Source organism: Lepisosteus oculatus, chromosome 2 (assembly GCF_040954835.1).
Source record: "Lepisosteus oculatus isolate fLepOcu1 chromosome 2, fLepOcu1.hap2, whole genome shotgun sequence".
NCBI lineage: Eukaryota > Metazoa > Chordata > Actinopteri > Semionotiformes > Lepisosteidae > Lepisosteus > Lepisosteus oculatus.
The window spans coordinates 77,649,969-77,677,878 of record NC_090697.1 but is presented as its reverse complement, the minus strand read 5'-3'; the positions used below and the strand labels follow the sequence as shown (position 1 = coordinate 77,677,878).

Sequence of the window (27,910 nt, the reverse complement as noted above, 5' to 3'; positions counted from 1 at the left end):
CTCGGCTGTCAGTTCAGAGGTCAGAAGGCTGTGCAGCTCCTAGGCTTTCTGATGCCCGAGACCGTTATGTTGCTATTGTCTCATAAATTGACCAAAGCAATTGTCTAAATACTCAATTATAATGCTGTTTATTACGGACAAAGCAGTAACGGTGAAAACAAATATTATACAACATTTTTCTAGTATTATTTGTATGACAGTACCTACTTCTGCCTATAATACGCCTTACAATTTACAGTACTGGTAGACGGCGGCTTAGCCAGCAAGAACAAACGGACTCCGACGTCACCGACCGTATTGCACTGTTTCTGTTCACCATGTTGAAGAACTGCCTTGTTTTAGCGGCAGTATTGCCACAGGGCTGTGCCCATGCAGCGTTCCTGTGGAGGAACAGTAAGGACTCTGACCAGACTTCTGTAACAGGTGTCCCCACCTGGAGCAAAGTTATCTCTACACGTCTAGAGCAAGCGAACCTCAAGCTGTCAATGTGATCATTCTTCGCCTACCACATGATCACAGCAAAAAAGGACAAGAAACACCTTGCTGGAGCTTGGCACCCATTTTCCCCACCTGGAAACACACATACTGCTGTAGATGTAAGCAGCATAAATCTTGATGTTGGTAATTACTTTCTAAACAAATTTCAGTAAAGGAGACAGCACTATCTCAATACTGATAGTCCTACAGTTTAGAGTTTAGTCCTGGTCTGTACAGCTGATGCACCAACTGTTCTCCCACTGTCTCGTTTCTTGTCAAACATCTCACCCAGGTCTTCACTTCAGAAGAAATGTTACCAGATGACTGATGAGAAAAGTAAAACACTGTCAACATTTCTATGCCTCCTCCTGCAATAGGACCCCACTGTTAAGGAAACAAGTATTTCCACTGGATTCCAGCCCTGTTTATCTGACATCACTCGGACACAGAACTGCTTTACAAGCTTGACTTGGGACGAGGCCTGGAGACAGCTTCCCACCTGTATGCAGGTCCCGAGTTCCAGTCCGGGCTGTGCCACTTACCTACACAGCGCCAGAAGCACAGCGTGCAGGCGGTTCTCCTTCTCAGTAGGGTTATACCCAAGACCTGGTGGTCATGACCGCACTCTTCCGGACACATCTCCAAACTTCCCCTTGAACCAGCGGGAGAACAAGCCGAGGGGGAAGAAATGTTGCCCTTTCATACGAAGCGCATCTTCCCACAAACACGCTGGAAACAGAGCTTGGCCAAACATCTCTCGGCCACGCTTGTTAAGATCACGCACACAGAGGGTGCAGGGTGCATTTAGAAAGGCTACACCCTGTACCAACTGCTTGTTTCTGTGCTGGTTATAGGCCAGATGACTGTTTCAGGTCTCCCATCTCAAACAGATCGAGCCCGTCAAGCTGGACCCCACTTCAGTGAGATCGTGAAATGAAAACTTGCAGGAAATTTGTAACCTATTCCCTCTCCTCCAGCCCTGGAGGCTCACCCCCGCTGACCTGCTGGCAATGGATCATCCGGAGGTCTTCAGCTGCAGTAACGTACCATCCAGGCTGGCAGACGCGCCGACTCCGCGCTGGCGAGACGAGCTCAGTCACGGACCGCGGAGGAACAAGGAGCAGAAGCCCACCCACAGAGGAGGGAGGGGCAAACAGCTCAGCCTCGACCCCCAAGGCCAGTCTGCCAAGTCCTGCGTACAACGGGTCAAGCCCAAGAGAAATCAGACTCCCCCACCCCCTGCAGGACAGCCCACTGCAAAATATCCGCTAACAGGGCATTTTAGAAACACACACACGTGTCCAGTCCACTTCGTGCTCAGATTAAGTAAAACTGAACTAAATTCCAAGTAAAAGACCACACTCAAGGAGTCTGGGGAAATGGCCCGTCACCTCTCCTCACACAGGCTGCCACCACCTTCTCCCCAGACAGGAGCCCCACACCCCAGACAAGGACACAGCACACCGGCAATATTCCACAGTTTTATTTGAAGAATAAAATCCTGTGCCTCCATATTTTACAAGACCAAAGAAAAAAACCTAAAAAAAAAACTAATTTCTGGCTCTTTTTGTCCATAAACCATCACACAAAAATAGAAACTTAATTTTTTTTTTTACATTTAAAAAAAATGTAACTGTACACAGTAGAATACCCTCCTTTATTGCATTCAGCTGAATACCTCCCATAGCTGACCAATACAAGTCAAGAAAGACCAATTGCAGTTCCCAAAAGATATGCAGCCCTTCCTGGTCCAACACGGCCCTTTCCTCTCTGTGTGGCAGCCCCAGGGGTGCTGGGGACCGCCGCTGTAAGCTCATGCCGCGAGCCTGCCAGAGGGCTGGCGCGGCCAAAAGACTAGAAGAGAAAAACTATTTTGTAAAAAACCCCAGGGAGGCCTATCCCTACCCACAAGCCTGGTGTCAGTCTCGGTCTCCTCGTGGCCCCCTGCATCGACAGGGAGACGGGGAGGAAATGGTTTTCTCTGTGTGACCTTCAGGAACCCTCTGACCTGATTAAATAATCATATGCAAATATTTTGTCTACTGCAACACAGGGAGATAATCAAAGTGATGATGATCCGTGTCTGCAGCTGTATGAACGCGGCCTACACACGCTGTACTGTAGGGAACCCCAGGTCTAATCAGAACAGCACCACTGCTCTTCCAGGTGAGGGAGGCACGGCAAAGTGATTAGACATGATTTCCTCCTCTGCTTAGAAGCAGTTCCCACTGAGCCTGCATTCCAACTGGCAGAGATAATTGGAAAAAAACAGGGATAATAGAGGACATGGTGCACACAGCATTGATGACCGCAGAATGGCCACAAACACAGCAGTACGATCATTTCTCTCAGCATGTTTGTGTGCGCAGTGACCGTTATTGACAGTGCCTGATGAATATGTTTGGAAGCAGATTGTCTGACTTCACAGCGCGTAACGGGCAGAGCTGCAGTGGAGATGCCCGGCCTACTGAAACGATAGGAAGAGGCTGTCTGGCCTGCGGTCACCTAGCACTTTTGCAGAGATGCTTGGGCTCGATCACTGCAGTACAGCGAGAGCACGATGAAAACGGGCAGCTTTCAATTACAGCTGTTGAAATCACTGGAGTAAATTACACTGCAGTTCAGTCAACTTGAAGAGGAATGAAAGTAGAGTAAAGTCTAAAGTAGAAACAGGAAAGCAAACTGATTTTTTTTGTATTTTGGCTATGCATATTTACTCCAAATAAAAGAAGTTAAACATCCAGCATCTGGCCTGTGCTTATCGACAGGGAGAGGCAGCTAGTACTCCTGGGAAACGGCACAATGTGATACACAGTGCGCAGTCTCACCTACGCCCCTTCTGCTGCAACGCTCATCCAAAACTGCGCCTCCGAGTTCTGTAACACCCTGACCAAAACGGACACCAGCCACAGCCCTCGGGCACCTACTGCATGAGTGTTTTACTGGACCCCCCCACCCCCCCTCCCGGATTGTTTTAAAAACCTGCCCCCCCCCCACCGATCACATAGACATTACTGCAGCTCAATTGTGAGGCACCACACCAGCTGATCCAAGCACATCTGTGTTTGGAAGATATTCAGATTCAAGCAGGAGGGCTCTTGTAATCCATCTCCAGCAATTTCACTAGAAAGTGCAAGACAGCCCACGTGACACCGCAGCGTAATCATACGACACACAGACTACAACACAGGGACAATCTCTTCTGTTCCTACCCCTACTACCTACAGCCCTCACCCTTCCCACTCCATCCCTACCCAATCCTGACTGCCTACAGAACTGGATTCTGGAAAACAGAGGGTAATCCAGTCCCTTTTTGATTAAAAAGCTCTAGATTTATAAAATACAAACTGCTTTTTGAAACAAAAGCTGTCAGTTTTTCATTTGTTCTATATCTTGAACACTCATTGTAGATCTCGCAGTCTCTAAATACAGGCTGATGTTCATCATTAAAAAAGAAATTAAAAGGAACAAAAATCAAACTAATCGTGAACCTAGAGTTCACATCCCAGTGTCTCGGCCTCATCGTCAGCCTCTGTTCCGTCCTGGCAGGGCCCTCTGGACTTGCGTTTCCGGCGGTATAACCGGATTCCGGCATGCTTGCGCTCCCAGAGCCCCGTTCTCCTCTGGCTCCGCTTGGCTGCGGGTCCTTCAGCGCAAACTGCACGTGCGAGTCCGACTGCTGCCTTGGGCACTCTGTCCAGAATAAATAAAACTAGGTTTCCTGCAGATCACGTCTCTAAGCGAAACTTACAACTGCAAGTGGTGCCCGGACCCTCCCGAGGAACTGCAGTAAAGCTCCTCGGCTCTGCTTGGACAGCGGACCCCGAGACCCCCGCTGCTGCTCCGAGCCCATTCCTTTCACGCCCAACCGACAAGGAAGAAACTGTTGCTCCGAGGTGGGATTTGGTCAGCGACACGCCGCTTCCATTCTCATTTGACATGATGCTATAGGAATGTGCAATTTCTGTGCTCAGTTTCATTTTTAAAAAAAAAATCCAAGGATTCCAACAGATTCCTCCCAGTATCAAGCGGGACTCCTTTAGGAATGGCGCAGTGAAGATCCTGCAGGACTCGGCCCACAGGAAAAACAAGAGGTTGCGTGCGTGGTTGGTACCAGGTCTCCGTGGTCGGACACCCTCGGAACGCCTGTCCATCACTCAGGAGCTGAAGGGAAAGCAGGAAGCTCAATACAGGTGGAGCGAAGGCTTCCTGTAGCCGTCGATTCCAGGACTTTGACTGAACTTTCATGATCTGTTTTGTCCCTTGTGACAGGACAGGAACACCGCTCTGGTGCCGATGTCTAAAAGAACTTCTTACATGACAAGATCTCATGCTCTTTGCTTTGTGTGCCCAATCTGATCTGAATCATAGAAAAGGGTACAGAACGGTGTGTATGACCTGACTGGGCTCCCTGCTTCTTAAGATGCACTACAGAAACGTGTTACACAGAATCACACTGATCTGAAGCTTTACTGCAACACTGACAGACACTTTCTGTTTGCCGTGGATTTCAGAAGAGCAGCTGAGCAAGAAGTAACTGAGCAGCCCGATGAAGCAGCTGAGCAGCCCACCCCATGAGGAGCAGCCGCCAAGCACAGCCAGAGACAGGAAGCCAGCGCCAGCACCGCCAGCCTGAGCCGTTTCCAGACGGACGGCACTGGGCCAGGAGTTTTCCTCTGCTCTCAGACTGAATCTCTGGGAGCTGAGAAAAGTCCAGCAGCCTGCAATGGCTCATGACAGCAGGTTGCCTCAAGTATATGGGTCCCACACATGCACCAGTGGAGCCAAAGAAAGTACAGAGAACCACTAAGTCAGACGTCGGCACACTGGGAAGGACCTGTGTCTTTTTCATCCGCTGCCCCACTGGCTGATCCTGGGAAAGCCCTGCTTTCCAGCAAGCCTGGATGCCAGATGAGGGAAGCGGCAGGCCTGCAATGGGCCCAGCCCTGTCCTGCTACAGGGGGCCGGTGGGCTGGCCCGGCCTGGCTGGAGCAGTGGCACGAGGGTCGAGTCCGGGGGCGCTGGAACGCGGTGCGGCAGCTCCCGCACGGCAGCAGCGGACGGAGAGCGAAGGTGAGTCTTCCGGGATGAAACGGCGGGAGGACTGGCCTTCGTCCTCCGAGGAATTCTGTAATCAAAGCTGGGGGGGGGGGGGTTGGGGATGTGCTCTTCAGCTCCGGCTGGCAGTGCCATTTCTGGAATAAGGCAAAGCGAGAGCAAGAGAGATGTGGGAGAAGACAACGGCGGACAGGAGGAGCGGGCGACGGGGACACAGCGGCACGAGCTGACCCTGCAGCTGCAGGCGACTCGGCAGTCACACGGCCTCCCCCCAGCGCTCCAGCACGCTGGGGGAATCGGACAGAGCAGCAGCCTGGCAAAGGCAGTTTGAGGAATGTTTACTGTGAGCAACCCAACAGTCGAGGGCTGGGGTGTCTGGAACAAGACAGGCTCTCTGCTCAGCCTCGCCTGTGTAGTGACCTAAAGGACCAACCTAGGGAAGGGCAGAGCTGCTCTGTGAGCTGGCCTTCGCACACTGCTCGGTGTAGAGCTGGAGAGCCACAGCACTGAAGCTTTCATAGGGCACTTCAGATCCAGCCACACAAGTCCTCAAGGCTTAGTTTGATCTCAGAGAAGCAGGGGGAACCGGACAGGTCATCTACTGTCTCAGCGGCAGCCTCTCTCCTCCTTGTCACAGTGCTCGACTGGAATGGAAAAACAGCCGATCCTGAGGGCGTTGCTTCTGGACGAACCGAGTCTTCCAGTGCGGCGCGCGAGCGTCAGGGCCAGCGAGGAGCAGGAAGACTCGACTCGGCATTCCTGAACCGATCACAGGGCCGAGGCGCCGCTCCGCTCTCCCAATCGGAGCGTGGAGGGCCGCGGCTCCAGGCTCCGGCGCTGCGTGTGGGGGCGGAGGTGGCAGCTCTGAGTTTCCTCTCCAGCTGACCGGACGGGCGCGGGGCCGGGCCGGGCCGGGCCGGGCCGGGCGAGCAGCGGTCCCAGGACGGCCCTCAGAGCGGAAGCAGCCGGGTGGTGTGCAGAAGCATGGGGTTGAGGTCCTCGGCGTGGACCGCCCGGTGGAGAGAGGGCTCCGAGGCGCTCCTCTCGATTTTCGGCAGCAGGTCCTGAACGTGTTCGATCGACACCAGGATCTGAGGGGGAGCCAAACAGCATCACAACACAGACTCTCAACCACCTAGATGGCAAAACACCTTCTGCCTGAATTTGCTTTTCACTTAATTTTTGGACTAACCGAGGAGGCAGGTTTAGAAAGATGTAGCAATTTAGAAGAGGGCTTCACTGCAAAGAGCAATTTGAATTCAGCCCTGGGGCTGTCTCAGGGCAGTACGAGAATAATTTCTTCATTCATTTAGAGTTAATTTCTTTAAAAAAGGCTGAGCATTTGTGCCAATGTTCAGGAAGAAAACTGGAATTTCCCCCCCCCAATGATTCAGACGTTCTTACCTGTGGGAAGAGTGGCCTCTCCTCTCGTTTAAACTTCAGGCAGTCAATGATGAGTCTCTTCATGGCTTTCGGACAGTTACTGTAAAGTTTACTGAGATCAGGAGACAGATAACCCCGTCCCACCATGAAGATAATCTGCAAGCGAGAGAGAGGGGACAGGGGGATTCAGGATCAGGCCAAGAGATCAGCGCGATTAAGAAATCCAATGTACGTGAACATATGGCAAACTACTGTACTCTACTCTCTGAACCTGAACTTCTTGGCTCTGCAGTGGAGCTGCTGGAGCAACACAAGCTGGGGGACACTGCACAACCCCTTGGAGAGAGCACAGCCATAAATCACAAAGCACTGCTGCAGTTCTCTATTAAACAACATGTCACACAAGAGAGGCAGATCAACAGCTCACAAGGGACCCTGGCCCTCACCAGCTGCTGACTAGTCGGGATTTGAACCTGGGCTCTCGTCGACCACAGACCAGCACACTCCACGATGAGCCACAGCTCACACAGAATGCAGATGAAATGAGGCAACGGTCACATCTACATGGCATGCGCCCCCAAATTAACAGCCCCCAGTCTCTGACACACAGCGGGCCACACCTGGTCGCGGTTGTTGATATTGGAATAAGGCAATGTTCCAGATATGAGTTCAAAAAGCACCACTCCATATCCATAGACGTCCGACTGGAAGCTGTAGGGATTGACATCCTGCATTCGGATCACCTCCGGAGCCTGTGAAAATGAAGAAGAGCAAAAAGTACACTGAGTAACACCCAACCAGTCAGATACACAAGCAGAGATTACATCATAGTGGCCCAGTCTGTGGCGACAGCAGGCCAACAGCCAATCAAAGACAGACTGTACATCCAGACTCGTCACTAGGCAAGAAGGGGTCATTAGGAGACTGCAGAGGGCAGAAAAAACTAAAATCTGTTCCGGAGAAGCTCCTACAGAGATGCACTACGCAAACTTTCAGTGCACTGCTGTGAAAATGTGTAAATAATTTATACCCAGGATTGGAATAAGCCACTTGGGTCATGTGGCTGAAGCTGACATTCTGTTATTTATCAAGGGTACTGATTAGCTGCTGAAAATGAAACAACTAAGATGAGCTGAATGTTATACTTCTGGTGGTGGAATGAAATCAGGATGGCTCAGTCCCTGGACATCTTTCAGCTCCTGCGCAGACCTCACCTGCGGTCCCTTAGCTCTCGGTTACCATGCTGCAGTGGTGTATTTAGTTCTCACACTGGTGATGTGATCTGCAAATCACCCTTATACACTGTGAACATGGATCATGTACCCAAAGTACTTCCGTTATTAGACTGCTTTAGTTCAGTGTTATTTTTCAAATTGTGCACAGTGCCTCTGTTTTCTGATATTCACGTTATCACATCTGGTGTACTTGCAAACAAACTCTTGTGGACATTGCATGTCTCCCTGAATCAGGGCATCTAAGCTGTAAAGATGGTCACACGAGTCCAGAAGAGGGCTTGGAAATCCCTGCTCTTCATGATCCTGGTTTATGCTCCAGCTGGGCATTCTAATTAATTAGCAATTTGCTTAATTAACATTTGCCATCATTTTCTGTCCCAAATTGATTGCACATTTCAAGTTATATTAAGTAATTTATCAGCTCAATAAAGAGCTTAATTACGAAGGAACTCATCTGGATCACACACAGGGACACCCTGTAGACATTAATTAACCCACAAGGGCTGTCACCGGAAGGTGTCGAGGACAGCTGTGCACTACCTTGTGTAAACTCACAAGAACATACAGACTCCACACAGAAGGTGCTCCAGGTTAGACTCAAACCCAGGGCTCATGAGCTGTGGGTTAGCCATGCTAAAGCCCTGCCAACACTCTTGATTAAAACACACCCCGTTCGCACGAGGCCACGTTGGTCTGACTCACCATCCACAGAATTGAGCCGCTGGGCTGCTCTACTTGCTGGGAGCCACTCCAGCGAGACTTCACAGTGGCCAGTCCAAAATCTCCGATCTTCACAGTCCAGCCTTCGTGCAGAAAGATATCTGAGACTGGAGTCAAGGGGCATGCTGGAGGCCAGTGAGCCAAACCAAACGGGCGTTTCCCCCGTCTCAGTGCATCAAACAACAGGAAAAGGTTTGCTTGTTTAACACTGTTGCACAGCCCCATTAAACTGAACTGCAAACAGTGCTGTGCTTATCAGAACTCTTCAAACACACTGGAAGAACCATCTGCTGAAACAGCACATCAAATCCTGGAGTTCAAATTAAATGTTAAACTTTCCTTCCCCTGGTACAACGTCACACTCTTTGCACTGAACCACCTGTAACTAACTTTACTTTAGGAAATCTGCTTTGCAGGGCAGGTAAAATGAGATAATGGATAATATCTTTACACAACAAGAATTCATTAAAAGATAAATAACACATGCATAAAAAAAAAGTCAGAAGACTTAAATATTCCTCACTTCAAATCGGATAAAAAGTTGAATCCTTAGCGAGTGAAACGGGTACCATTTAAGATAAGTCGTTAAGTAATCACTTTAGAATAAAAAAGCACAAGTCCAGCAACTAAAAGGATACTGTTTGATTTGAGATCGCGGTGGATTATGTTTTTGGCATGCAGATAGCTGAAAAAAAGAACATCAATTATTTTCGATAATTGCATACCTCTGTGAAGATCAAACTTAAACGAGCAATTATTCTCTAGACTTTTCTGGAGAATTCATCCACAAAGCAAAGTGGCCTTTAGTCCAAACAAGCGATCCTCTCCTGAGCAGCAGTGATCCTGAAAAGTTATTTAAACATTTTTAAAATAAACCCTGTGACCGCACACAGGAGAGAGAGGAAGAGCAGGCCGACCCCTCCGACTCCCCACCTTCCTCTCACACCACAGGGGGCGCTGTGCGAGGACCAGCTCTGACTGGAGGAGAGGAGCCTCAGGGGGCGCTGTGTGTCTGAGAGCCCTGGCTGGCTATTGGTGTCCAGCCAGTAATGCGCCACTGCTTGGGTAATCCCAGTCACAGTGGGCTAGTGACACGACCCAGCCTCAAACCCGGGATCACAGAGCTCAGCCAGGGAGACTCCCCACTGTTTTTATGAAATTAGGTTCAAACAGATAAAATACAAAATGTGCAAAAGTAAAAGGTCTATAACTGGGGAAAAAAACAGCGTTAGTCTACTTGTTGCACAGAGATGTTGCCTTTTGGACTCAGCAGCTATGGCACAGGGCCATAAATGAGCATGATCGCGCCTGACATCATGAATCGACATCATGGAGTGAAAACCACGTCCCAGAGAGGGTCATCTTCTCTTCCCTGCCGCGCCGCTGTCTGGAAACACTACCTGTTACAGCCGGCTTTATCCACGGGACCCCTGAGAAAGAGCGCCTGCAGAACAGTACCGCCGGCGAGAAGGAAACCGTTTGGCCGAGCAGCGGGCAGCACAGACCCGGGGCCACACTTACTCCATGCCCTGCGCGGTCTGCCGCGCCACGTCGATGCGGCGCATGGTGTCGAACTTGGTCTCGGTGACGTGCAGGTGCCTGTACAGGCTGCTCCCCTCACACCACTGCGTGATGATGGCGAAGTTGGGCTTGGTCATGAAGCCCATGAACAGCAGGATGTTGACATGACGCGTCTTCCTGCGGAGGAGGGAGAGGAAGAGGTCGGTTACGGACCACTGTCTCACGATCTACAATGTTCCCCAACCTGCCAAGCACTTCAGAACAGGAGAGGAGATTTGGAAATGACAAGAAAATCACAATTTGTCTACAAGTCCACGCTGATTGTGCAAGCTCTTCATAATTACACTGCTGATCTCCAGCTGCAGGGTCAGGGAACTGGGCTACTGTGATTAAAGTGTTCCCCCCACCTGCTGCAAGAGCCCTGCCCCAGGAGGGCCTGTGTGCCCGGGCAGTCCTGCCCCGGCCCAGTCCAGGAGCCCCGCCCCAGGAGGGCCTGTGTGCCCGGGCAGTCCTGCCCCAGCCCAGTCCAAGAGCCCCAGGAGGGCCTGTGTGCCCGGGAAGTCCTGCCCCGGCCCAGTCCAAGAGCCCCAGGAGGGCCTGTGTGCCCGGGCAGTCCTGTGCAGCTGTGCTCACCGGAGGACCTGCATCTCGTTCTTGAAGGCCTGCAGCTGCTCGGGAGTGGGGTCCTTGACCTTCAGGATCTTGACGGCCACGTCTCCGTGCCACTTGCCCTTGAAGACCGTCCCGAAGGAGCCGGTGCCGATCCGCTTCTGCATGGTCACCTCGCGCCAGTGCACCTCCCAGTAGTAGCTGGAGTCCCTGCAGCCCCCCCGGTGCTGAAACACACAGACCCGCTCAGAGACGGCAGGGCAGGGCGGCGCAGAGAGCCTATCTTCATACATTTGGTTATACCTAGAGAGTACGAGCAGGCACGCCTTTAATCAACAGTGGGTCTGCAAGACACTCATTCCCCCCGTGTGGGAGGAAAGAGCTCAAGAGCTCCGTCCGGAGGGATGCAGCACCACGGATCAGAGAGGCTTTCCGCTTCCTTCCGTCCTCCTGGGCCGTCAAGCCCCCCGTGCGTGACGGCGGTAAGCGCACCAGGAGGCCGCAGCGGCGCCCAGCGCTCACACCGGGCCCCGCGGGCGTCTCTGCAGTACCGCTGGGGAACAGATCCCCGAAGCAGCACCCCCACAGCGGCTCACACTCACCACCTTCTTCTTGTCGTCGGAGGAGGACTGCTTGCGTTCTTTGGGGTGATCCGAGGGGGATTTCGGGGGAGGGAGCCTCCTACCAGGGGACCCCAGAGATGGGGGGCTGGTGGAGGGCTTGGGCGAGGTGTCCAGTCCTGAGGGACAAGCACAGACAAACACCTAACTCCATGCACTTCTCTATGCATCATACCTCTCTTACTGGTTAAATCACAGTCTCGCCACATGCAACACGCAGCCTTGACATACTGAACAACTAAATCACAGCAACAGACACGCCATCTGTAGCTAGCAGCCTGGTCTCAGGAACAGGCAGTCCCACAGAGGACCGATACGTACTACACAGGTGCGAATACAATCTTTCTAACAGTCCAATTACTTCTGGGATTTTTAACACATACAGCAAAATCAAAACTATTCTGTACAGTCAAGCAACTTGTATTTGTGATAAATATGGGATGAAAACAATGAATGTCATGGATACGTTTTATGACACTGACTATCTGCACCAGGCCAGTTTTATGGTCAGATAAGACCAAGGTATATACAGTATGCCCATTCATCTTTATTTATGGTGCAACTAGTGATGGCAGCAGAAGGAAAAACTCTGATGTTCACAGAAACATTGACTGCTTATGCAGAAGAACATGCTTCCATACTAACGGAGCAGCAGTTCGCCAAACAGGCAGGGTGGGCTGAAGAGCCTCCTCTCAGATATTGTGCTCATGTCAATAGCCCAAGTCACACAGCCAACACAACCAAGGAGATCATCAGGAGAAAGCCAAGTTTAAAATCTGAGACTGGTCAAGGGACTCTGCAGATTCAGCAAAGCATCTCACTGTGCTGAACACAAAGAATGATTTTGTTTTAATAGAATCTAAAGCATGAAATTTTCCAAAAATGAAATGCACTTTATACTGCACTTATCACGAAATAAACCGCATGACCACTGATCAGAAATAACTGAGTCGGCTGCGTGCGAAGGCTCAAACACTGGCCAGGTGAGGCCCTGACTCTCTCCACCAACCCGGAGGTTAGCCAAGACCTGCTGTGCTCAGACCCCCGCCGTGCTGGTGGGCTAGAAGACTGAGCAGGAAGTAGGTGAAAATTAAACGAACGTGACGCTGAGCCAGCTGTAAAAAGATCATCTACTTACCCATCAAGCAATTTGATTTTAACGCATCCTGAAAGAGGAACAGAAAGAGAGGAAATATTAGGAAAACACTTCCCTAATTTCAGCAATTTACGAATTCACATTCCAGAAAAATGCAACATTGTTTCAACATTGCGTCCATTTTATCTGTAAGCGAGGGGGCTAATTTGGTTTCCTGAGCTGCATTTATCACAGCTCAGCCCTCTGCCATGCAGCCTGAAACCGGAAGCAGAGAGCGCGTCCCTGCACCCCATCAAGACTCTGCGCCCCTCGTCAGACAGCGCGTCCCTGCACCCCATCAAGACTCTGCGCCCCTCGTCAGACAGCGCGTCCCTGCACCCCATCAAGACTCTGCGCCCCTCGTCAGACAGCGCGTCCCTGCACCCCATCAAGACTCTGCGCCCCTCGTCAGACAGCGCGTCCCTGCACCCCATCAAGACTCTGCGCCCCTCGTCAGACAGCGCGTCCCTGCACCCCATCAAGACTCTGCACCCCTCGTCAGACAGCGCGCCCCTGCACCCCATCAAGACTCTGCACCCCTCGTCAGACAGCGCGCCCCTGCACCCCATCAAGACTCTGCGCCCCTCGTCAGACAGCGCGCCCCTGCACCCCATCAAGACTCTGCGCCCCTCGTCAGACAGCGCGTCCCTGCACCCCATCAAGACTCTGCGCCCCTCGTCAGACAGCGCGCCCCTGCACCCCATCAAGACTCTGCGCCCCTCGTCAGACAGCGCGCCCCTGCACCCCATCAAGACTCTGCGCCCCTCGTCAGACAGCGCGTCCCTGCACCCCATCAAGACTCTGCGCCCCTCGTCAGACAGCGCGCCCCTGCACCCCATCAAGACTCTGCGCCCCTCGTCAGACAGCGCGCCCCTGCACCCCATCAAGACTCTGCGCCCCTCGTCAGACAGCGCGTCCCTGCACCCCATCAAGACTCTGCGCCCCTCGTCAGACAGCGCGCCCCTGCACCCCATCAAGACTCTGCGCCCCTCGTCAGACAGCGCGCCCCTGCACCCCATCAAGACTCTGCGCCCCTCGTCAGACAGCGCGCCCCTGCACCCCATCGGACAGCGCACAGAGCACCAACTGTCCTCCTCCTCCCTGTCCAACCCTCAGAGCCGGCAGTACGCACCTCGACTGTGGACGGGTCCACGCTGCTGACCATGTAGACGTTGGGGGTGGAGGTGGACCGGTGTCTCTGCAGAGACTGCCCGTCCGGCCCGGACAGGGGGAACTGGAAGGCGGAGGTGGGGGACAGCAGCATGTGGCTCAGCCTGGAGGGGCACAGACAACGGCAGGGTCACCTTCAAAGCTCCCATCACCCCCTTTTAAACAGTGAGCCTTCATGTTAATGGAATTAAAAACATTTAAAAACAGCAAAAGGTACTGTCAGATTTACACCCTGAACGAGCATGTGAATCTCGACAACTTGCACGGTTTTCTTCAAAGCAGGACACGGCAGGTGTAAAACCAGCCTGACTTATGAACAGATCTCCCTGATGGCGACCAGCCGAGCCCGAGCTCTCATCAGCGTTGTCAAGGGGTCCCGCAGGACATCCCTCCTACCGCTCCATCAACCAGCCGCACAGACTCCCTTGACCGGGCACGCGACCCCCACGGAGAGGCGCCCCAGGGGTGCGCAGGGGAGCCTCCTTGCCATCAGAGCAGCAAGGTCAGACGCGTTTGATCGCTCGGCCTCTCTCCCTCCCAGCCGCTGTCACGATGCATCACTTCAACCGCGGACTTCACAGCTGTGGCCCTTTCTGTCAGAGGCTTCATTCCCGACGGGCTCCGACCCAGCCGACCCCAGCCGACCCCAGCCGACCCCAGCCGACCCCAGCCGACCCCAGCCGACCCCAGCCGACCCCAGCCGACCCGGGGCACCCTGCAGCAACAGCTCAAGGCACTTTCAGAAGCTAAAACCCCGGGCTGGGTGGAAACTCGTGCAGCAGGTGGGCCTCCCCAGGGATCGTGGACAGAACTCTCCCTGCTCAGGGCTGCTGGGAGGACTCGGACACAGCAGCGGTCCTGGCAGCAGGGCACGAACAGTCAGACAGAGAGGCCGCACCGAGGAGACGAGCTCAGGCCCGGTGCTCCAGTCGTGACGGGAAACACGCCCCCTCCCCTCCTGGCACTGGGCTCGGCTCAGCCCGTGCGCCGATGCCCCGGAGCAGATGCACGAAAACCGCTCAGACGCTGCCGTTTACAACTACTCTCAGGAGCACTGGGCAAAATCTTCTCACGCCAAGAGCAGGACTTGGAAAACACAACATAACTGGAATATTGCAGGAAAAAGTTAGGAGAAAACCAACTGGAATAAATGAGTAATTTATTTTGCTTTTATAAAAAAGGTTTTTCTCCGAAATGTAAACTTGAAATGCGCAAACGGTAGCTCTTGGCAGAAGGATATTTACGCAGTGCACACAACCTGTCTCCCAGGCTGCTCGAGGCCAGAGAACAGCGCCTCAGCTTGCCGAGACCCTTGCCCAGCCCAGCGCGCCCCACTCACCCAGAGGGCTCAGGTGTGAAGGGGGGGTCGCTCTGGCCGTCAGGCATCAGCAGGATGGGGATCTGTGGGTACTCGTCTCCGCCACGATTTGGAGAACACCGGCTGCACAGAGGAGACACAGGTCAGGGCCCACAAATGACACACGGGGCACACACACGCGCCAGAGCCAAACAAACACGCACACACACAGGGCACACATTAGGACAGAAGCCCGTCCGTTAGTCTCAAGACTCCCTGCTTGCAGGAGCTGGGGTTTCTGGTTCAGCAGCCCCTCAGAGCCCGCCGATGAGCCTGAACACCGCGGTAGAGCCGATCTCTCTCAGGAGAGGCGCCAGCATGGCCGTGTGGCACGAGACAGAGCGGGGCGCGGCGCGGGCAGAACGGACACTCACAGCTTGGTGACGGTGTCCATATCCAAGCACACGGTGGGCACCTTGCTGCTGCAGTGCTGGTGGAACTTGTACCCGCAGGTCTGGCAGCGGAAGCCGTGGAAGAGGAACTTGTGGCAGAAGTCGCAGTAGGCCAGCTTGAAGAAGGTCTTGCGCACCTGGGGGCAGGGAAACACAGCGAGGCTGAGCCACAGGCCGCCCTCCACCCTGGCACTCCTCACCCATGTGGAGCGCACCGGGCAGCCGGGGGGCAGCGGGACGGGCACAGGCCCTGCTGGGGCCCAGGGAGTTACCGAATTCGCCGAGCGCTCAGGCTGTCGGGCCCGAGCCGTGGGCACTGCCCGTCCCAGCCCCTGGGGCTCCCGGCCTGCTCTCTTCGCCAGCAGCCCTGCGTCGTGACGTCAGGGGCTCGGCAGTGCTGTTGCTGGGCTGCACCCCTGGGACTGCTGATGCTGCTCTTGCCTGATCCCTGTGCCAGGCTGGGAGGGGAGCTGAAACACTTGGGGATCAGCGGAGTGGCAGAGCAGCGTTCAGTTTACATGCGGATAACAGGTAGCGGGTACCCCCTGCCCTCCTTGTCAACAGGCAGTGTGCAGAGAGAAAGCACACGGCACACACCTCCAAGTGCCTGAAAGAAGCTTCTTCACACCGGAGGCACAGAAGTGCTCTCGATGTTTAGGGCATGTTTGAAAAGGGCAGACAGTGGAATAATATCAGCAGACGTGTTGAAGGAACTAGACGCACATAAATCTCCATATCTACTGAGTAGGTAGGCCATTACCAAAACTCTTCTAACAGTCGCTCGAGACGGAGGACAGGAAAACAGATTAATTTACTGCTACGTGTAAAGTTGTGGAAAAGACAATTAGAGGATCCCGTTTGGTTTCTGATAGGATTCTAGGGAATAAGTGAGATTCATTTGCCCAACTTCAGAGTTCTTTAAACAAGCAAAAGCAGTGATGGATAAAAATGGCACATGACGTGGGTTTGATAAGTTCCATATAAAAGTTTTATTCCACGTTTAGGTGGTAATTGTTCAAGATATTGTATGTGTTTGCACCGAGATTGGCTATTGGACAGAAAGCAGAGAGGTGAGTGCTCTAATAGGGATGATGTAATTAGCGGAGTGCCTCAGGTATCAGTGTTAGGACCTCTGTCGTTTCTGATTTCGATCATTGATCTAGATTCTGCTACCAGAATGAGGATACTGAACTGGAGGTCAGTAAACAATGGGAGGACTGCAAAGGAAACCTGAAAAACATCTTAGAATAAAAGACAGGGCAACAACCGGCAGATGACTTAACTGAAGTGCAGAGCCTACACTTCCACTACATACAGGTGGAAACACTGAGCTCAGGGCAACTTATGGAAAAGACTTAAGACTGTCATGATGACATCATTGAAAGCATTGAAGGAAAAAAATGTTAATAGTTTTAGTTGTAGACCTTAAATCAATGGATGTTACTGTTAAAAACAAACAAAGCACTAGTAAGACCTCACTTAGAATATGTACAGTAATGGTCACAGCATAACAAAATGAGGTTTTGGAATCAGAAGGAAAAAATCAAATCAGCCTAACCAGAGAAGCAGTGCTCCCCCCAGGCTGCAGGGTGGCAGTGTCAGGACACTTACGAAGTTGTGCATGGTGAGCGGCACGTCGTCCAGCACCTCCACCAGGAGCTCCTCCCCCACCAGCGGGGTGATGTCAGTGCTCCAATCTGTCAGCTTCTTCCGACTGGGACAGCGAGAGGGAAGCAGAGGGGGAGAGGGTGTCAGTCTTCCCGAACAAGCACAGTGGAGCAGTCTCACTGGTGCAGAGCTGTTCAGGGTCTGTCATCTGTACATAAGGCCATTTACTCAACGCTAATAGTGGCTTCAGCTGATTCCTGCACTTTGGAAACAAGCCAGCACATCTTAGAAACCTGACTTGGCATCACACCAGACTGTTCAGCCCAGGTCCTGCTGGGCCAGTCAGTATGGTGTGTCTGCAGAAGGGCTGTCCAGTCCTGGTCCTGCAGGGGCCGGTCAGTGAGTCTGCAGCAGGGCTGTCCAGTCCTGGTCCTGCAGGGGCCGGGCAGTGAGTCTGCAGCAGGGCTGTCCAGTCCTGGTCCTGCAGGGGCCGGGCAGTGAGTCTGCAGCAGGGCTGTCCAGTCCTGGTCCTGCAGGGGCCGGGCAGTGAGTCTGCATCAGGGCTGTCCAGTCCTGGTCCTGCAGGGGCCGGGCAGTGAGTCTGCAGCAGGGCTGTCCAGTCCTGGTCCTGCAGGGCCAGCGAGCTTGTCTGCAGCGGGGCTGTCCAGTCCTGGTCCTGCAGGGGCCGGTCAGAGAGTCTGCAGCAGGGCTGTCCAGTCTTGGTCTTGCAGGGTCAGTCAGTGTCTCTGCAGCAGGGCTGTCCAGTCCTGGTCCTGCAGGGGCTGGTCAGAGAGTCTGCAGCAGGGCTGTCCAGTCCTGGTCCTGCAGGGCTGGTCAGTGAGTCTGCAGCAGGGCTGTCCAGTCTTGGTCTTGCAGGGTCAGTCAGTGTCTCTGCAGCAGGGCTGTCCAGTCCTGGTCCTGCAGGGGCCGGTCAGAGAGTCTGCAGCAGGGCTGTCCAGTCCTGGTCCTGCAGGGGCCGGTCAGAGAGTCTGCAGCAGGGCTGTCCAGTCCTGGTCCTGCAGGGGCCAGTCAGAGAGTCTGCAGGTTTTCAAAGTCACCTTCAAGCAGCAGCACATGAAGAGCTGGGAGAAGCCAAGACACACCGGTCCTGCAGGACCAGGACTGGACACAGAATTGCCACGGCCCCGTCTCACACGGACTCCTGCACCTAGCTGGCAGCGCTGAGCGGGTGTGCGGTGTGAGAGACTCACCCCTCGAGCAGCCGGAAGACAGCACAGCACTCCTGCGTCAGGCCCCGCACCTTCAGGGCCTTGTCCAGACTGTCATGAACCGTCTGCCCCGGGCGCACGTTCACCTGGAAGCACAGACACACACAGGAGATCGGCATCATCCCGGCATCACCAGCTCAGCGACAAGGGCGAGATCAGCCATCGCTAACAGATTGCTGGAAAACTGTAAAGGCACTTCTCTCCCTTGTCACTGATAAATCACTCAGCGGGTCAAGCAGGTCTTTTCACTAGCTCTCTGGGGTTTTAGGCGCCACGCAGACATTCTGCCTCGGTGGAGCAGATCTTATTCTTGCAGAAATGCCTGGCGATGGGAGACATTTTTAAAAACGGACTGTTTTAACCTTGTCCTTCTGTGCCAGACTTAGCCTCAGCTCTTGTCCTACAAGTGCTTAGAGGAAATGCTGATCAGCAATAGCGACGTTGCGAGACACTTTTCCAGGAAACAGACTCTACAGCAGCAGTGAAAAGCCTCTCCCTGCCCTCAGGAGCTCAGGCTCTCCAGCTCTCTTCCTGCTTCCACTCTGCCCCCTGTTCCTTCCCTGCGTGCGGAGCGCAAAGATGTTCAGAAACAATATGCACGCATTCACAAACATGTCACTTCTCCACGTTAATGGGAGTGAAATACCGGTGAGCTGTATTGGGAGCTCCCTCTGCACAAGGGAAGCTATGGCGGTGACAGAGGGTGACGATGGCGGCTCTGGCTCGTACCACAGTGCGCTGCTTGTTGGGGAGGTAGACACGGATGGTGCCCCCCCCGCGGGGCGTGTCCCCGGGGCTGGTCTCCTCCGAGGAGGACGAGGAAGAGGAGGAGGACATCGTGGCAGCCTGGCCGGGAGGAGGAAGAGGCAGAGGAGCGGGGGCCCTGCTTCGGCAGCGCGCCCTGCTGGCCAGAGGAGGAGGTGACAGGCTCAAGCCGTTGGACAGCTTCATCCACTGGAACAAGGAGGGGGCGTGCTCTCACCTAAAACCTGACACAAACAGGGCGTCAGCAACACGGGGCTGGGCAGCGACGCCAGCACACAGCGGGGCGCCTCACCCCTCTCCAGGGCGTCTCGGGGGGCAGTTCCCCCAGACTGTCTGACTAAGTGCAATAACACGAAAGAAAACCCAGCTGGCTGTCGGACTGCTCCTGTGATGGCATCCCACCCGTGTGAAGCAGAGACACTCCGGTGCACTGACCGGTCCTGTCCTCACCCACATCCCCAACATGCGTCCTCATTGGCACCCCAAAACCCGTGTGGGGAATTAGACATGCGCTGGGTCCAGATTTCAACTTACTTTCAATTCCTGCCTGGGGAGTTACGACAGTATATCTTTTTTTAATTTAATTTTTTTTTGGAATTCATTGTGTAAGGCTACCCCTGTGAGAGGAAGGTGCGAGCTCTGGACACCGCATGTTTCCTCTGTGTGAAGAGCTCAGGTCAGCTCGATCACTGCATTTCCACAGAGCGAGAGCAGAGAGGCGTCGTGTGGCAGCATGCAGGTGTTCAGTCTTAAGGTCTTTTCAAACCACAGACGTGCTGGCGGAGACCTGCGCTACAGGGAACTGGGGTTCAGAAACCCTCAGAGACCAACAGGCCCATTAGCTGGTTTACCTGGGACCTGGATTTTCTCCTCTTCGCCTGTAAAGACGACACTGCAGGCAGACCTGGGGAGAGAGGGGAGACCTGGCTCCACACCAGCTGGCCTGTGGCGCAGCTCTCCGACACCACAAAGCGGTGCGTGATACTGCTGGAAACGCGAGAATCAGAACAACAGCGAAGTGGCTAGACAAATCGGCAGTTTTTCCGCAAACCGGAGCAGCAGGCAGGTAACAATCAGCAGCTCACAGCCCCCCGCCCTGCTCGCCACACTCCGACGAGCTCTGGCAGTCTGCGGCAGCTTGCCCTCAAATCCTCTCTAAAACCTGGCGGCCAGGGGGCGGGGGGGACTCTTTAGGATTAATTATCTCTCGGCCGCCGCCACCGCTGACAGTACAGCAGGAACAACAAGGCTCACACACTGCGCCGCCAGGGGCCTGCGGGGGCCGCTCACAGCGAGGGCCCGAGACAGCCGCCCCGGGACAGCGTTCGTGCTGCGGAACGGCGCATCAGCTGCCACCTCGGGAGGCAGGAAACCGAAGACGGGGGCTCTGCTCTCGAGTCAAGTCAACAGAGCGAGGCCGGAGCAGAGGGGCTGCACGTGAACCACTGCTCGCGGGGAATTTCAGCTCCTCCCACGGGCTGCTGGCCGATTTCACGCAAACACCCCCGACAACCCTCCAGCAAGCAGCACCCCATAATCCACTGCAGTCCCTGCAGCTCTGATCCCAGCCCTCCCGGTCACAGCTCCCCCTACTGGAGGAGTGAGGCTGCATGCCCACGGCGGGGAGGGGGGTCCGGGCTGCAGTCGGACAGGCCCCTCCCAGCTGCGTGTTCGAAGGCACATCGCGCTCGGTGCCTCACAGCAGACCTCCCACGCGGCAGTGGAACAGAACTTCCTCGTCGGACGCGACGGACGAGCAGGTGGCCAGGGTGACAGAAATCCACAAAACTGGAAACCAGGGAAAGTAATACTGCAGGAACACCATCCAGGTCACCTGGTTTACACCTGTCTGCACTTAACCAAGACCTGAACTCTGCCCTAACCAGTCCAGCAAGGTGCACAAATGCCATCGGGTCACGTTTCAGGTCAGAATCGTACGGCCGTGATGGGCATACAGACCTCCGAGTGCTGTCAGCGTCTCTGTCCCCGTTCTGTAGCAGAGTGGTGCTGCACAAAGGAGGAAACACAAACCTCACAAACCACAAAACATCCTGCGCGCGAGCACGCACGCACACACACAGACTGGGGCTGATGGGATAAAGGCCCCAGACTGACCCGTGCCGCTCTGCTACAGGCAGGGGACCAGCGGCTGGCTCTCCTGGCAGAACACGCTCGGGCGCGGCGGCGGGAGGCATCCTCTTACCGCCAGCTGATGCATTATTAGCGAGGGAGAACAATAGCTGTTGTATGGACACCTGCTAGACACACACAATGACAGCAGACGCTGAAACGCGACCCCGCCGCCCGCGCCCAGCTACGTTTTACACCTCGCAGAGCCCTAAGAAAGGATCACACACATCACCTTACAGTCTGGGAACCCCATTTCACAGCAGTCTGGGCCATTTCGGGTTTCACACGCTGAGGGGGCTCAGCTTACCCCTGTTGCATGACAAGGGCTGCTATAATAATATTAATAATAACTTCTTACACTTTTATAGCGCTTTTCTGGACACTCCACTCGCAGCGCTTTACAGGTCCTGGGGATCCCCTCCTCCACCACCAGTGTGCAGCCCCACCTGGATGATGCTCCAGTACTCTCCCCACACATCAGCTCTCAGTGGGGAGGAGAGCATAGTAATGAAGTCAATTCATAGAGGGGGGTTATTAGGAGGCCATGATTGGTAAGGGCCAATGGGAAATTTGGCCAGGACGCCGGGGTAACACCCCTACTCTTTTCGAGAAACGCTCTGCGATTTTTAATGACCACAGAGAGTCAGGACCTCGGTTTTACGTCTTATCTGAAGGACGGCACCTTTTTACAGTATAGTGTCCCCGTCACTATAATGGGGCATTCGAAACCACACAGAGCGCGAAGTGAGCACCCCCTGCTGGCCCCACTCACATTACGATTCTTACCTTATTCTGCGGAAGGCGGCAGTGAGAATCGGGAGGAGAGAAAGCAGGGCTCCATCAGCGCAGTCTGTAGCCCAGCGAGCCCAGACCACAGAGACAGCACGAGAGCTGCACTGGCTTCCCGGTGTGGCACGGGTGCCAGCAGAGAGCAAAGCGAACCTATTCCCACAAAGCACCAGCTTGTTCCTGCCTTTACCACTGCGCTGAGAGAGCTGGGGCTTAACGCCAGCCCAGGCGAAGCAGACCGACAGCGCACCCGCCTCTGTCTCGCGCACGGCCCCGAGCTCCGTCCCCCCCCGCGCGCGGGAGCGAGCACCGGCAGGGCTCAGCTGCCTGTCCAGCCCCTCCAGGCCCCTCGCCCCCGCCAGACAGCGCCAGACACGCGAAGCTGCGGGACCCGCAGACGGGTCCTGCTTCTCAGCTGCGGTGACAGTGTTGGGCCCCGAGCTCCTTCCAGACTCCCCACAGTGGCCACGACTGCGGGGGCGAGCATCTGGACAATTACACACCGGGCGGTCCGAGGACACGCGACAGCCCCTGCTCCTAGCGAGCTGCAAAGGAGAAAAACACACCGTGGCCGTGCTTATCCCACCACTTCCCAGCTCCTGCGGAGCCGTGCCGTGCGGTGAGCCGCGAGCTGTCGGCTGCGGCAACAGAGCTGTTCCAGCAGCAGGCCTCCTGCCTCACGCCGGCAGCACTAGACCGCAAGTCTGGAGCCCTTCAGGAACAAGCAGGTTACACGAGCCCACTGCACCCACCCAACCAGCCTGCCTGCTCCCTGTAGTGACCAGACTCGAGCATCTCGCCCAGTCAGCGCTGGACGGAGAACCAGGGTACGAGCAACGAGGCTGGTTACTGTCACACTCCCACAACGCTTTGTGTAAAGAAGTGCCTCCTGTTCTCGGTTTTAAACGCACTTTCCCCCCGCACCCTCTGGGTCGTGTTTCACTGTTCGCTCTGAAGAGATCCGCCAGCTGAGCCTGCCGGCGACTCCGAGGCTTCGGAATACTTGTCTCCGGTCATCTCTTCGCTGGCGACTATAAAGGCTCAGCTCCTGCAGTCTGTCAGTGTAGGATATTCCCTGAAGGCCTGGGATATGTAGGACCCGTGGACGGGCTGCTGGTATACATTAGGAAATGCGCTTATATGAAAGTAGCACTTGCACATCAGAAACGTCCTGTCTGCCGTCTGACTGCAGGCCAGCACTTGATTCTCGCGAGGTCCGGGTCGGATCCACGAGAGACTCAAACCTGCCCCCCCCCCCCAAACAAGGAAAACGGGGAGTCAGTCAGTCAGTCCGTCCGTCCGTCCGTCCGTCGTCTGTGCTCCTGGACTCTCACACCGGTCTCCCCCAGCGGGACACGCGCTCTTCAGAAGACAATCACCTGGCAGCGCCCAGCAGTGATTCAGGAGACAGACGACACGCCAGCAGCCGCCTCTCCTGATGCCCGATCAGCAGGAACTGCGCAGCACAAACCTTCATCACCGCTCCGCTTTTTCTTCACTGTCATTTCGGAGCCCAGCTGCTCGTCATGTCCAATTAGCTTTACCCACAGAGCAGCTCATCTGCCACCAGGGTCTCCTCAGGGCTGCTCAAGGAGCGTCTGATGAACGCCCATCGCCTGCTGAACTGACACCCTCCTGGTGGAGAGAACTCCACACAGAGCGGAGGAGACGGGACACTCTTGCCATCTGGCACACGCACCACCAAAACACAGCATCATCCTTCCGCCACGACACCGAATCTCAACTATCCTTCATTCCACTGAACAAATCACAAACACCATTATCAGAAAGCTGGCTGCCTCGCTGCTTTTAACAGAACATCGCGTACAGGCCCGACTGAACCCGAGACATTTCCTCATGCGCCTGGCCATGCAGCACACTGAAATTAGCGCTTCGCTCGCCAGTCCTCACACTGGGCCGTTTCGGCCAGTTACTCACAAATGAGCTAGCCTTGCAGCCTGAGCTATCCCCCCTCCACTCTAACCTGCCCAGGGTCCGAACGTGCAGAGCGGGTCAAGACCGCGCTCCCCGTGACGAGCCTCACAGCTCGGATCCCCAGTCCGGACCCGCCGGAGGAATGAACACCAGGAACCTGTGGGAAGAAAGCCAGGTCTGCCTCAGCCTGAGCACAGACATCAGCACCTGTAAGGCTGCCTGCAGGGATCTTATTACTTTTCCTCTTATCCATACGGAGCTGCAGAATATACTGCTTCCACAGACGGGGGCTGGACACCCGGAGGACAGGTCCCAGCTCTGGTCTGTATCAGCTCAGCTTTGCACCATGACGGCCGACTTGTCACCACATTTCAGCGCCAAGATCGTCCTGGCGTCACGCAGCTCAGACAGGAGAGCTGCGCCGCCGAAACTTGGATTGATCTCTCAGCCCCACAAATCCCACCGCGAGGGGAGGGCAAGCGTGCAGCCCAAGTCAGAAAGGCAGAACTCACGCGACCCCGGTGCGCAGCGGCGGAGCCGCGGGAACAGCCCGGCCAGACCGCGAGCGGCGTCGCTTCTCACTCATGAGACGAGTTTGCGAATCATGAGCGAGGAGGAAACTAGAGGCCAGTGGAGGAAGGAAGCACTGAGGGACCACAACCCTGACTGTGCAGCTGCTGCTGCAGGCTGGAGGTTTCTGCACCGATCCCGAGCCGCAGCGCCACAGCCTCCTCGCCCTGCTGCCAGAGGGCTCCGAGAGAGACCCGAGCTCCGTGTGCCCCCTCTGCCCCCCAGCCCCCCTCTCACGCGCTCACCCCTGGCAGCTACAGTGGCTTTGCTGGCACCACCCCACGGACAACGACAGCTCTCTGCGAGACGCGCCCCCACGCCAGTGGGGCCTGCTCGGCGAGGTGCCACCCCACGGTGCGAGAGGGGACACCCCTCTTGCCACAGAGGCAAGGCCTCCGACGCGATGCGAGCCGTGCGACACTCACAGCCCCTGGCCCGAGACCCTCTCTGGTCCCGACCTCCGACCCCAGCAGGAAGTGGCTGTCAAGCCGATCGACCTGGCTAACTTCCTCTCCAGGACTCTGTTGCTTCATCGCTGTGCTTTCTGCCAGCCTGAGGTCAGATGATAAGACGGCTGTCTGCACGCTCATGTTCGAGCGAAGCCGTGCCCTGCGGACTCGTGCCGCAGGCCGGGACAGCGCGCCCCGGAGCAAGAAACCCAGCAGGCCGCACGCCGGGACCAGCAGCAGACCCAGCAGCTGAGGGTTCGAGCTGCCTGGGCACCACCTCCTCCGTCCCTGGCACCTACCCCACGGGGCATTTTGCCTACCTTGATAACTGAATGGCAGCAATCGATTACCCCCAAGGACAGGGAACAGCAGCGCCCGGAGCGCCCAGCCAGCTCCCACACTCAGAGCAGGTGCTCAAGAGGACCCCGGCCCTCCAGCGGGTCCTGGCTCTGCCCACGGCCTCCTCCCCAGCCCTACAGCCGGCGGGCTCTGCTGCAGCGAGCCACCTGACCCTTCGTCTTCCTCCCCAGCGAGAGCCTCGGCTCAAAAACACTGCCCGCCTGCTCGCCGGTCCAGCCGGCCTGCTCACGGGGTCACCGGACCCCCACAGGACCCAGCGGAGGTGTCCCCACAGCCTCGCCGGGACGCCCTGAGCTGGCCCCCGGCTGGGTGAGGGGTGAGGGGTGAGGGACGGGGTCAGAGCCCGCACAGGGCTGACTCGGGCACCCGTGACGCGCTGCTGACGGTACCCGGATCTCCGTCAGCCGCACGCCGGCTCCGGTCCAGCTGCCCCGCTCGGCGGGCAGTGAGAAGACAGCCGGCCGGCGAGCCCAGGCGGGCGGGGTACTCGCTCGGGGAGCCGTGGGACGTGTTCCGGGGGCCCGGCAGGTGCGGGGGTCACCCCGGGCAGGACGGGACCCCACTCGCACGGGCGACACACCTGCGGACGCGCCGCGTCCCCGCGGGTCCGACAAGCCCACACACGTGCCAGAGGCGGAAGAGCTGCGCGGCGGCCCCCCGATGGAAACGCACAGGTGTGTCTGAGCGCGGAAAACACGCCGTGAACTTTCCACGGGTGACGGCTTCCCCGCCCGGCGGGGGCACGGCCAGCTCTCCGACTCACGGGGATGTTCCACCAGCGGCGCGCAAACCCCATCCCCCCCCCGAAACACGTCCCCGGCTCCCCCCGCCAGCGAGGCGTCACCTACACCCGGTTTCTGTACTTTCAGAGCAGGTCGAGTTTAATTAAAGCGAACGGGGCTTACTTGTTCACTCCGGTGGTCAAAAGTAGCATTTCTAACCCCAGGGGCCTAACAGTGGCCTCCACAGTCCTCCGGTGTGCGAACAAACGAACGCGAAAGGGGCGGACAGACAATCGCAGCCCTGCTCGCCTCGGATTCACCTTCAGCACAGTATTATGATTCCTGAAATAAACACCTACCTGGGGCGGCCATCTTGAATTCTCTCAGACTTAAAGAACAGAGCAAGAATCTGCTTCAGCGGGGGTCCGCCCCCCGTGCCGCCCGCTCATTGGCTGGCTCCCCCGGGAGGGCGCTGTGATTGGGCGGCCGGGCCCGTCTGTTCCGGAGATCACCCGTCCGGGGGGCGGGCCCTGGAATTGCGACACTTGTGTGTGTTGCACTAGAGAAGTGGGACTGGACTCCGGGCCGAGCGGGAGAAGCGCTGGAGCAGGCGCAGCCCGTGCGTGGCTGAGGGATAGGGGGCACTCCTGGGGTCGGGAGGAGAAGGGATAGCTGCAGCGGGTCGGAGCCCCAGTCCCGGCGCGCACCCCCTTTAACCCCTTAGCCGCCAGACAGGCCTACCCCTCCCCCCAGCCACCTGCAGAGACACCGGCCCCACGCAGGGGGCGACGGCTTCAAGCCTGGCTGCTGCCGGGGAAGAAGAGGACGTGAGCTTCGAAACCAGCCTCCCAGGCACAGCCGCAATTAAGCAGTTACAGACTGCGTGACACTCTAGAGCCAGTGTCTTGTTCAAGTTGATAATATTAATAGTAATAATAATAATAATAATAGCGACAACAACATCCCCATCTCTGAACTGGCTTCATCACTCTGCTCTCTTTGCCACTGAGAGCTGGTGTGTGGGCAGAGTACTGGAGCATCATCCAGGTGGGGCTGCACACTGGCGGTGGTGGAGGGGATCCCCATTACCTGTAAAGCGCTTTGAGTGGAGTGTCCAGGGAAGATTAGATAAGATCACTTTATTAGCCATATACCGTTTCTTGCTTTAGGATTTTGTCTTTATCGCATATCCCGGCTTGCTCTCCATGAGACACACAGGCACACAGATGGGGAGAGAAGCTGGGGGTCAGAGCGCAGGGTCAGCCATTTATACAGCGCCCCTGGAGCAGCTGGAGTTAAGGGCCTCGCTCAGGGGCCCAGAGGAGTAGGGTTCCTCTGCCGGCCGTGGGAAATGAACCAGCAACCTTCCAGCCACGGCGCTAAGCACTTTATAAGTGTGAAGAATTATTACTAATTATTATTAAGAATGTTTTAAATGTGATGTAAATCAATATTGAATTGTGAAATGAAGTTGGAAAGGTCTTTAAAGCGAGAAATCAGCGGCGAGAGATGGAGCAGAGGGGGTGTCAGAGGATGGGAAGGGTCTGAACCAGACTAAAGTCGTTTCTCACAGGCCTCCACTCCTCTCCCTGTGCTCCCTGGACCCTGCGAAGGTCCGAGAGCCTGAGGTCACGCTCACGACAGCACTGTCCACGGCAGAGGGTGAGGGGGCTGCC

General features: G+C 55.6%; 1 protein-coding gene across 6 annotated transcripts; it reads right to left on the bottom strand.

Moving 5' to 3' along the window:
• Window positions 1-1,945: 1,945 nt before the first annotated feature.
• araf (A-Raf proto-oncogene, serine/threonine kinase) lies at window positions 1,946-26,672 on the bottom strand. 6 transcript variants are annotated; one of them, XM_069184883.1, is made up of 16 exons: window positions 26,594-26,672; window positions 19,244-19,503; window positions 18,497-18,600; window positions 17,289-17,391; window positions 15,660-15,814; window positions 15,268-15,369; window positions 13,891-14,032; window positions 12,762-12,789; window positions 11,606-11,742; window positions 11,028-11,230; window positions 10,395-10,571; window positions 9,512-9,558; window positions 8,856-8,974; window positions 7,539-7,670; window positions 6,940-7,074; window positions 1,946-6,626 (listed from the first exon to the last, which is right to left on the bottom strand). In XM_069184883.1, the coding sequence occupies exons 2-16, from the start codon at window positions 19,463-19,465 to the stop codon at window positions 6,486-6,488; spliced, it is 1,947 nt and encodes a 648-aa protein (XP_069040984.1). In that variant the 5' UTR covers window positions 19,466-19,503; window positions 26,594-26,672; the 3' UTR covers window positions 1,946-6,485. The 6 variants fall into 6 exon arrangements, with proteins under 6 accessions (XP_069040984.1, XP_069040989.1, XP_069040987.1 ...); XM_069184888.1 differs by lacking the exon at window positions 26,594-26,672 and adding an exon at window positions 26,418-26,581; XM_069184886.1 differs by lacking the exon at window positions 26,594-26,672 and adding an exon at window positions 24,183-26,382.
• Window positions 26,673-27,910: the final 1,238 nt, after the last annotated feature.

Excerpts from the sequence above, each read along its gene's own strand:
- araf (XM_069184883.1), bottom strand. The coding sequence starts at position 19,465 with ATGAAGCTGTCCAACGGCTTGAGCCTGTCACCTCCTCCTCTGGCCAGC. Across the intron at positions 15,815-17,288 it reads CGCTCACCATGCACAACTTC|GTGCGCAAGACCTTCTTCAA; the intron begins GTAAGTGTCCTG and ends CCCTGCCCCCAG. Across the intron at positions 12,790-13,890 it reads TGGACCCGTCCACAGTCGAG|GATGCGTTAAAATCAAATTG; the intron begins GTGCGTACTGCC and ends TTCCTCTTTCAG.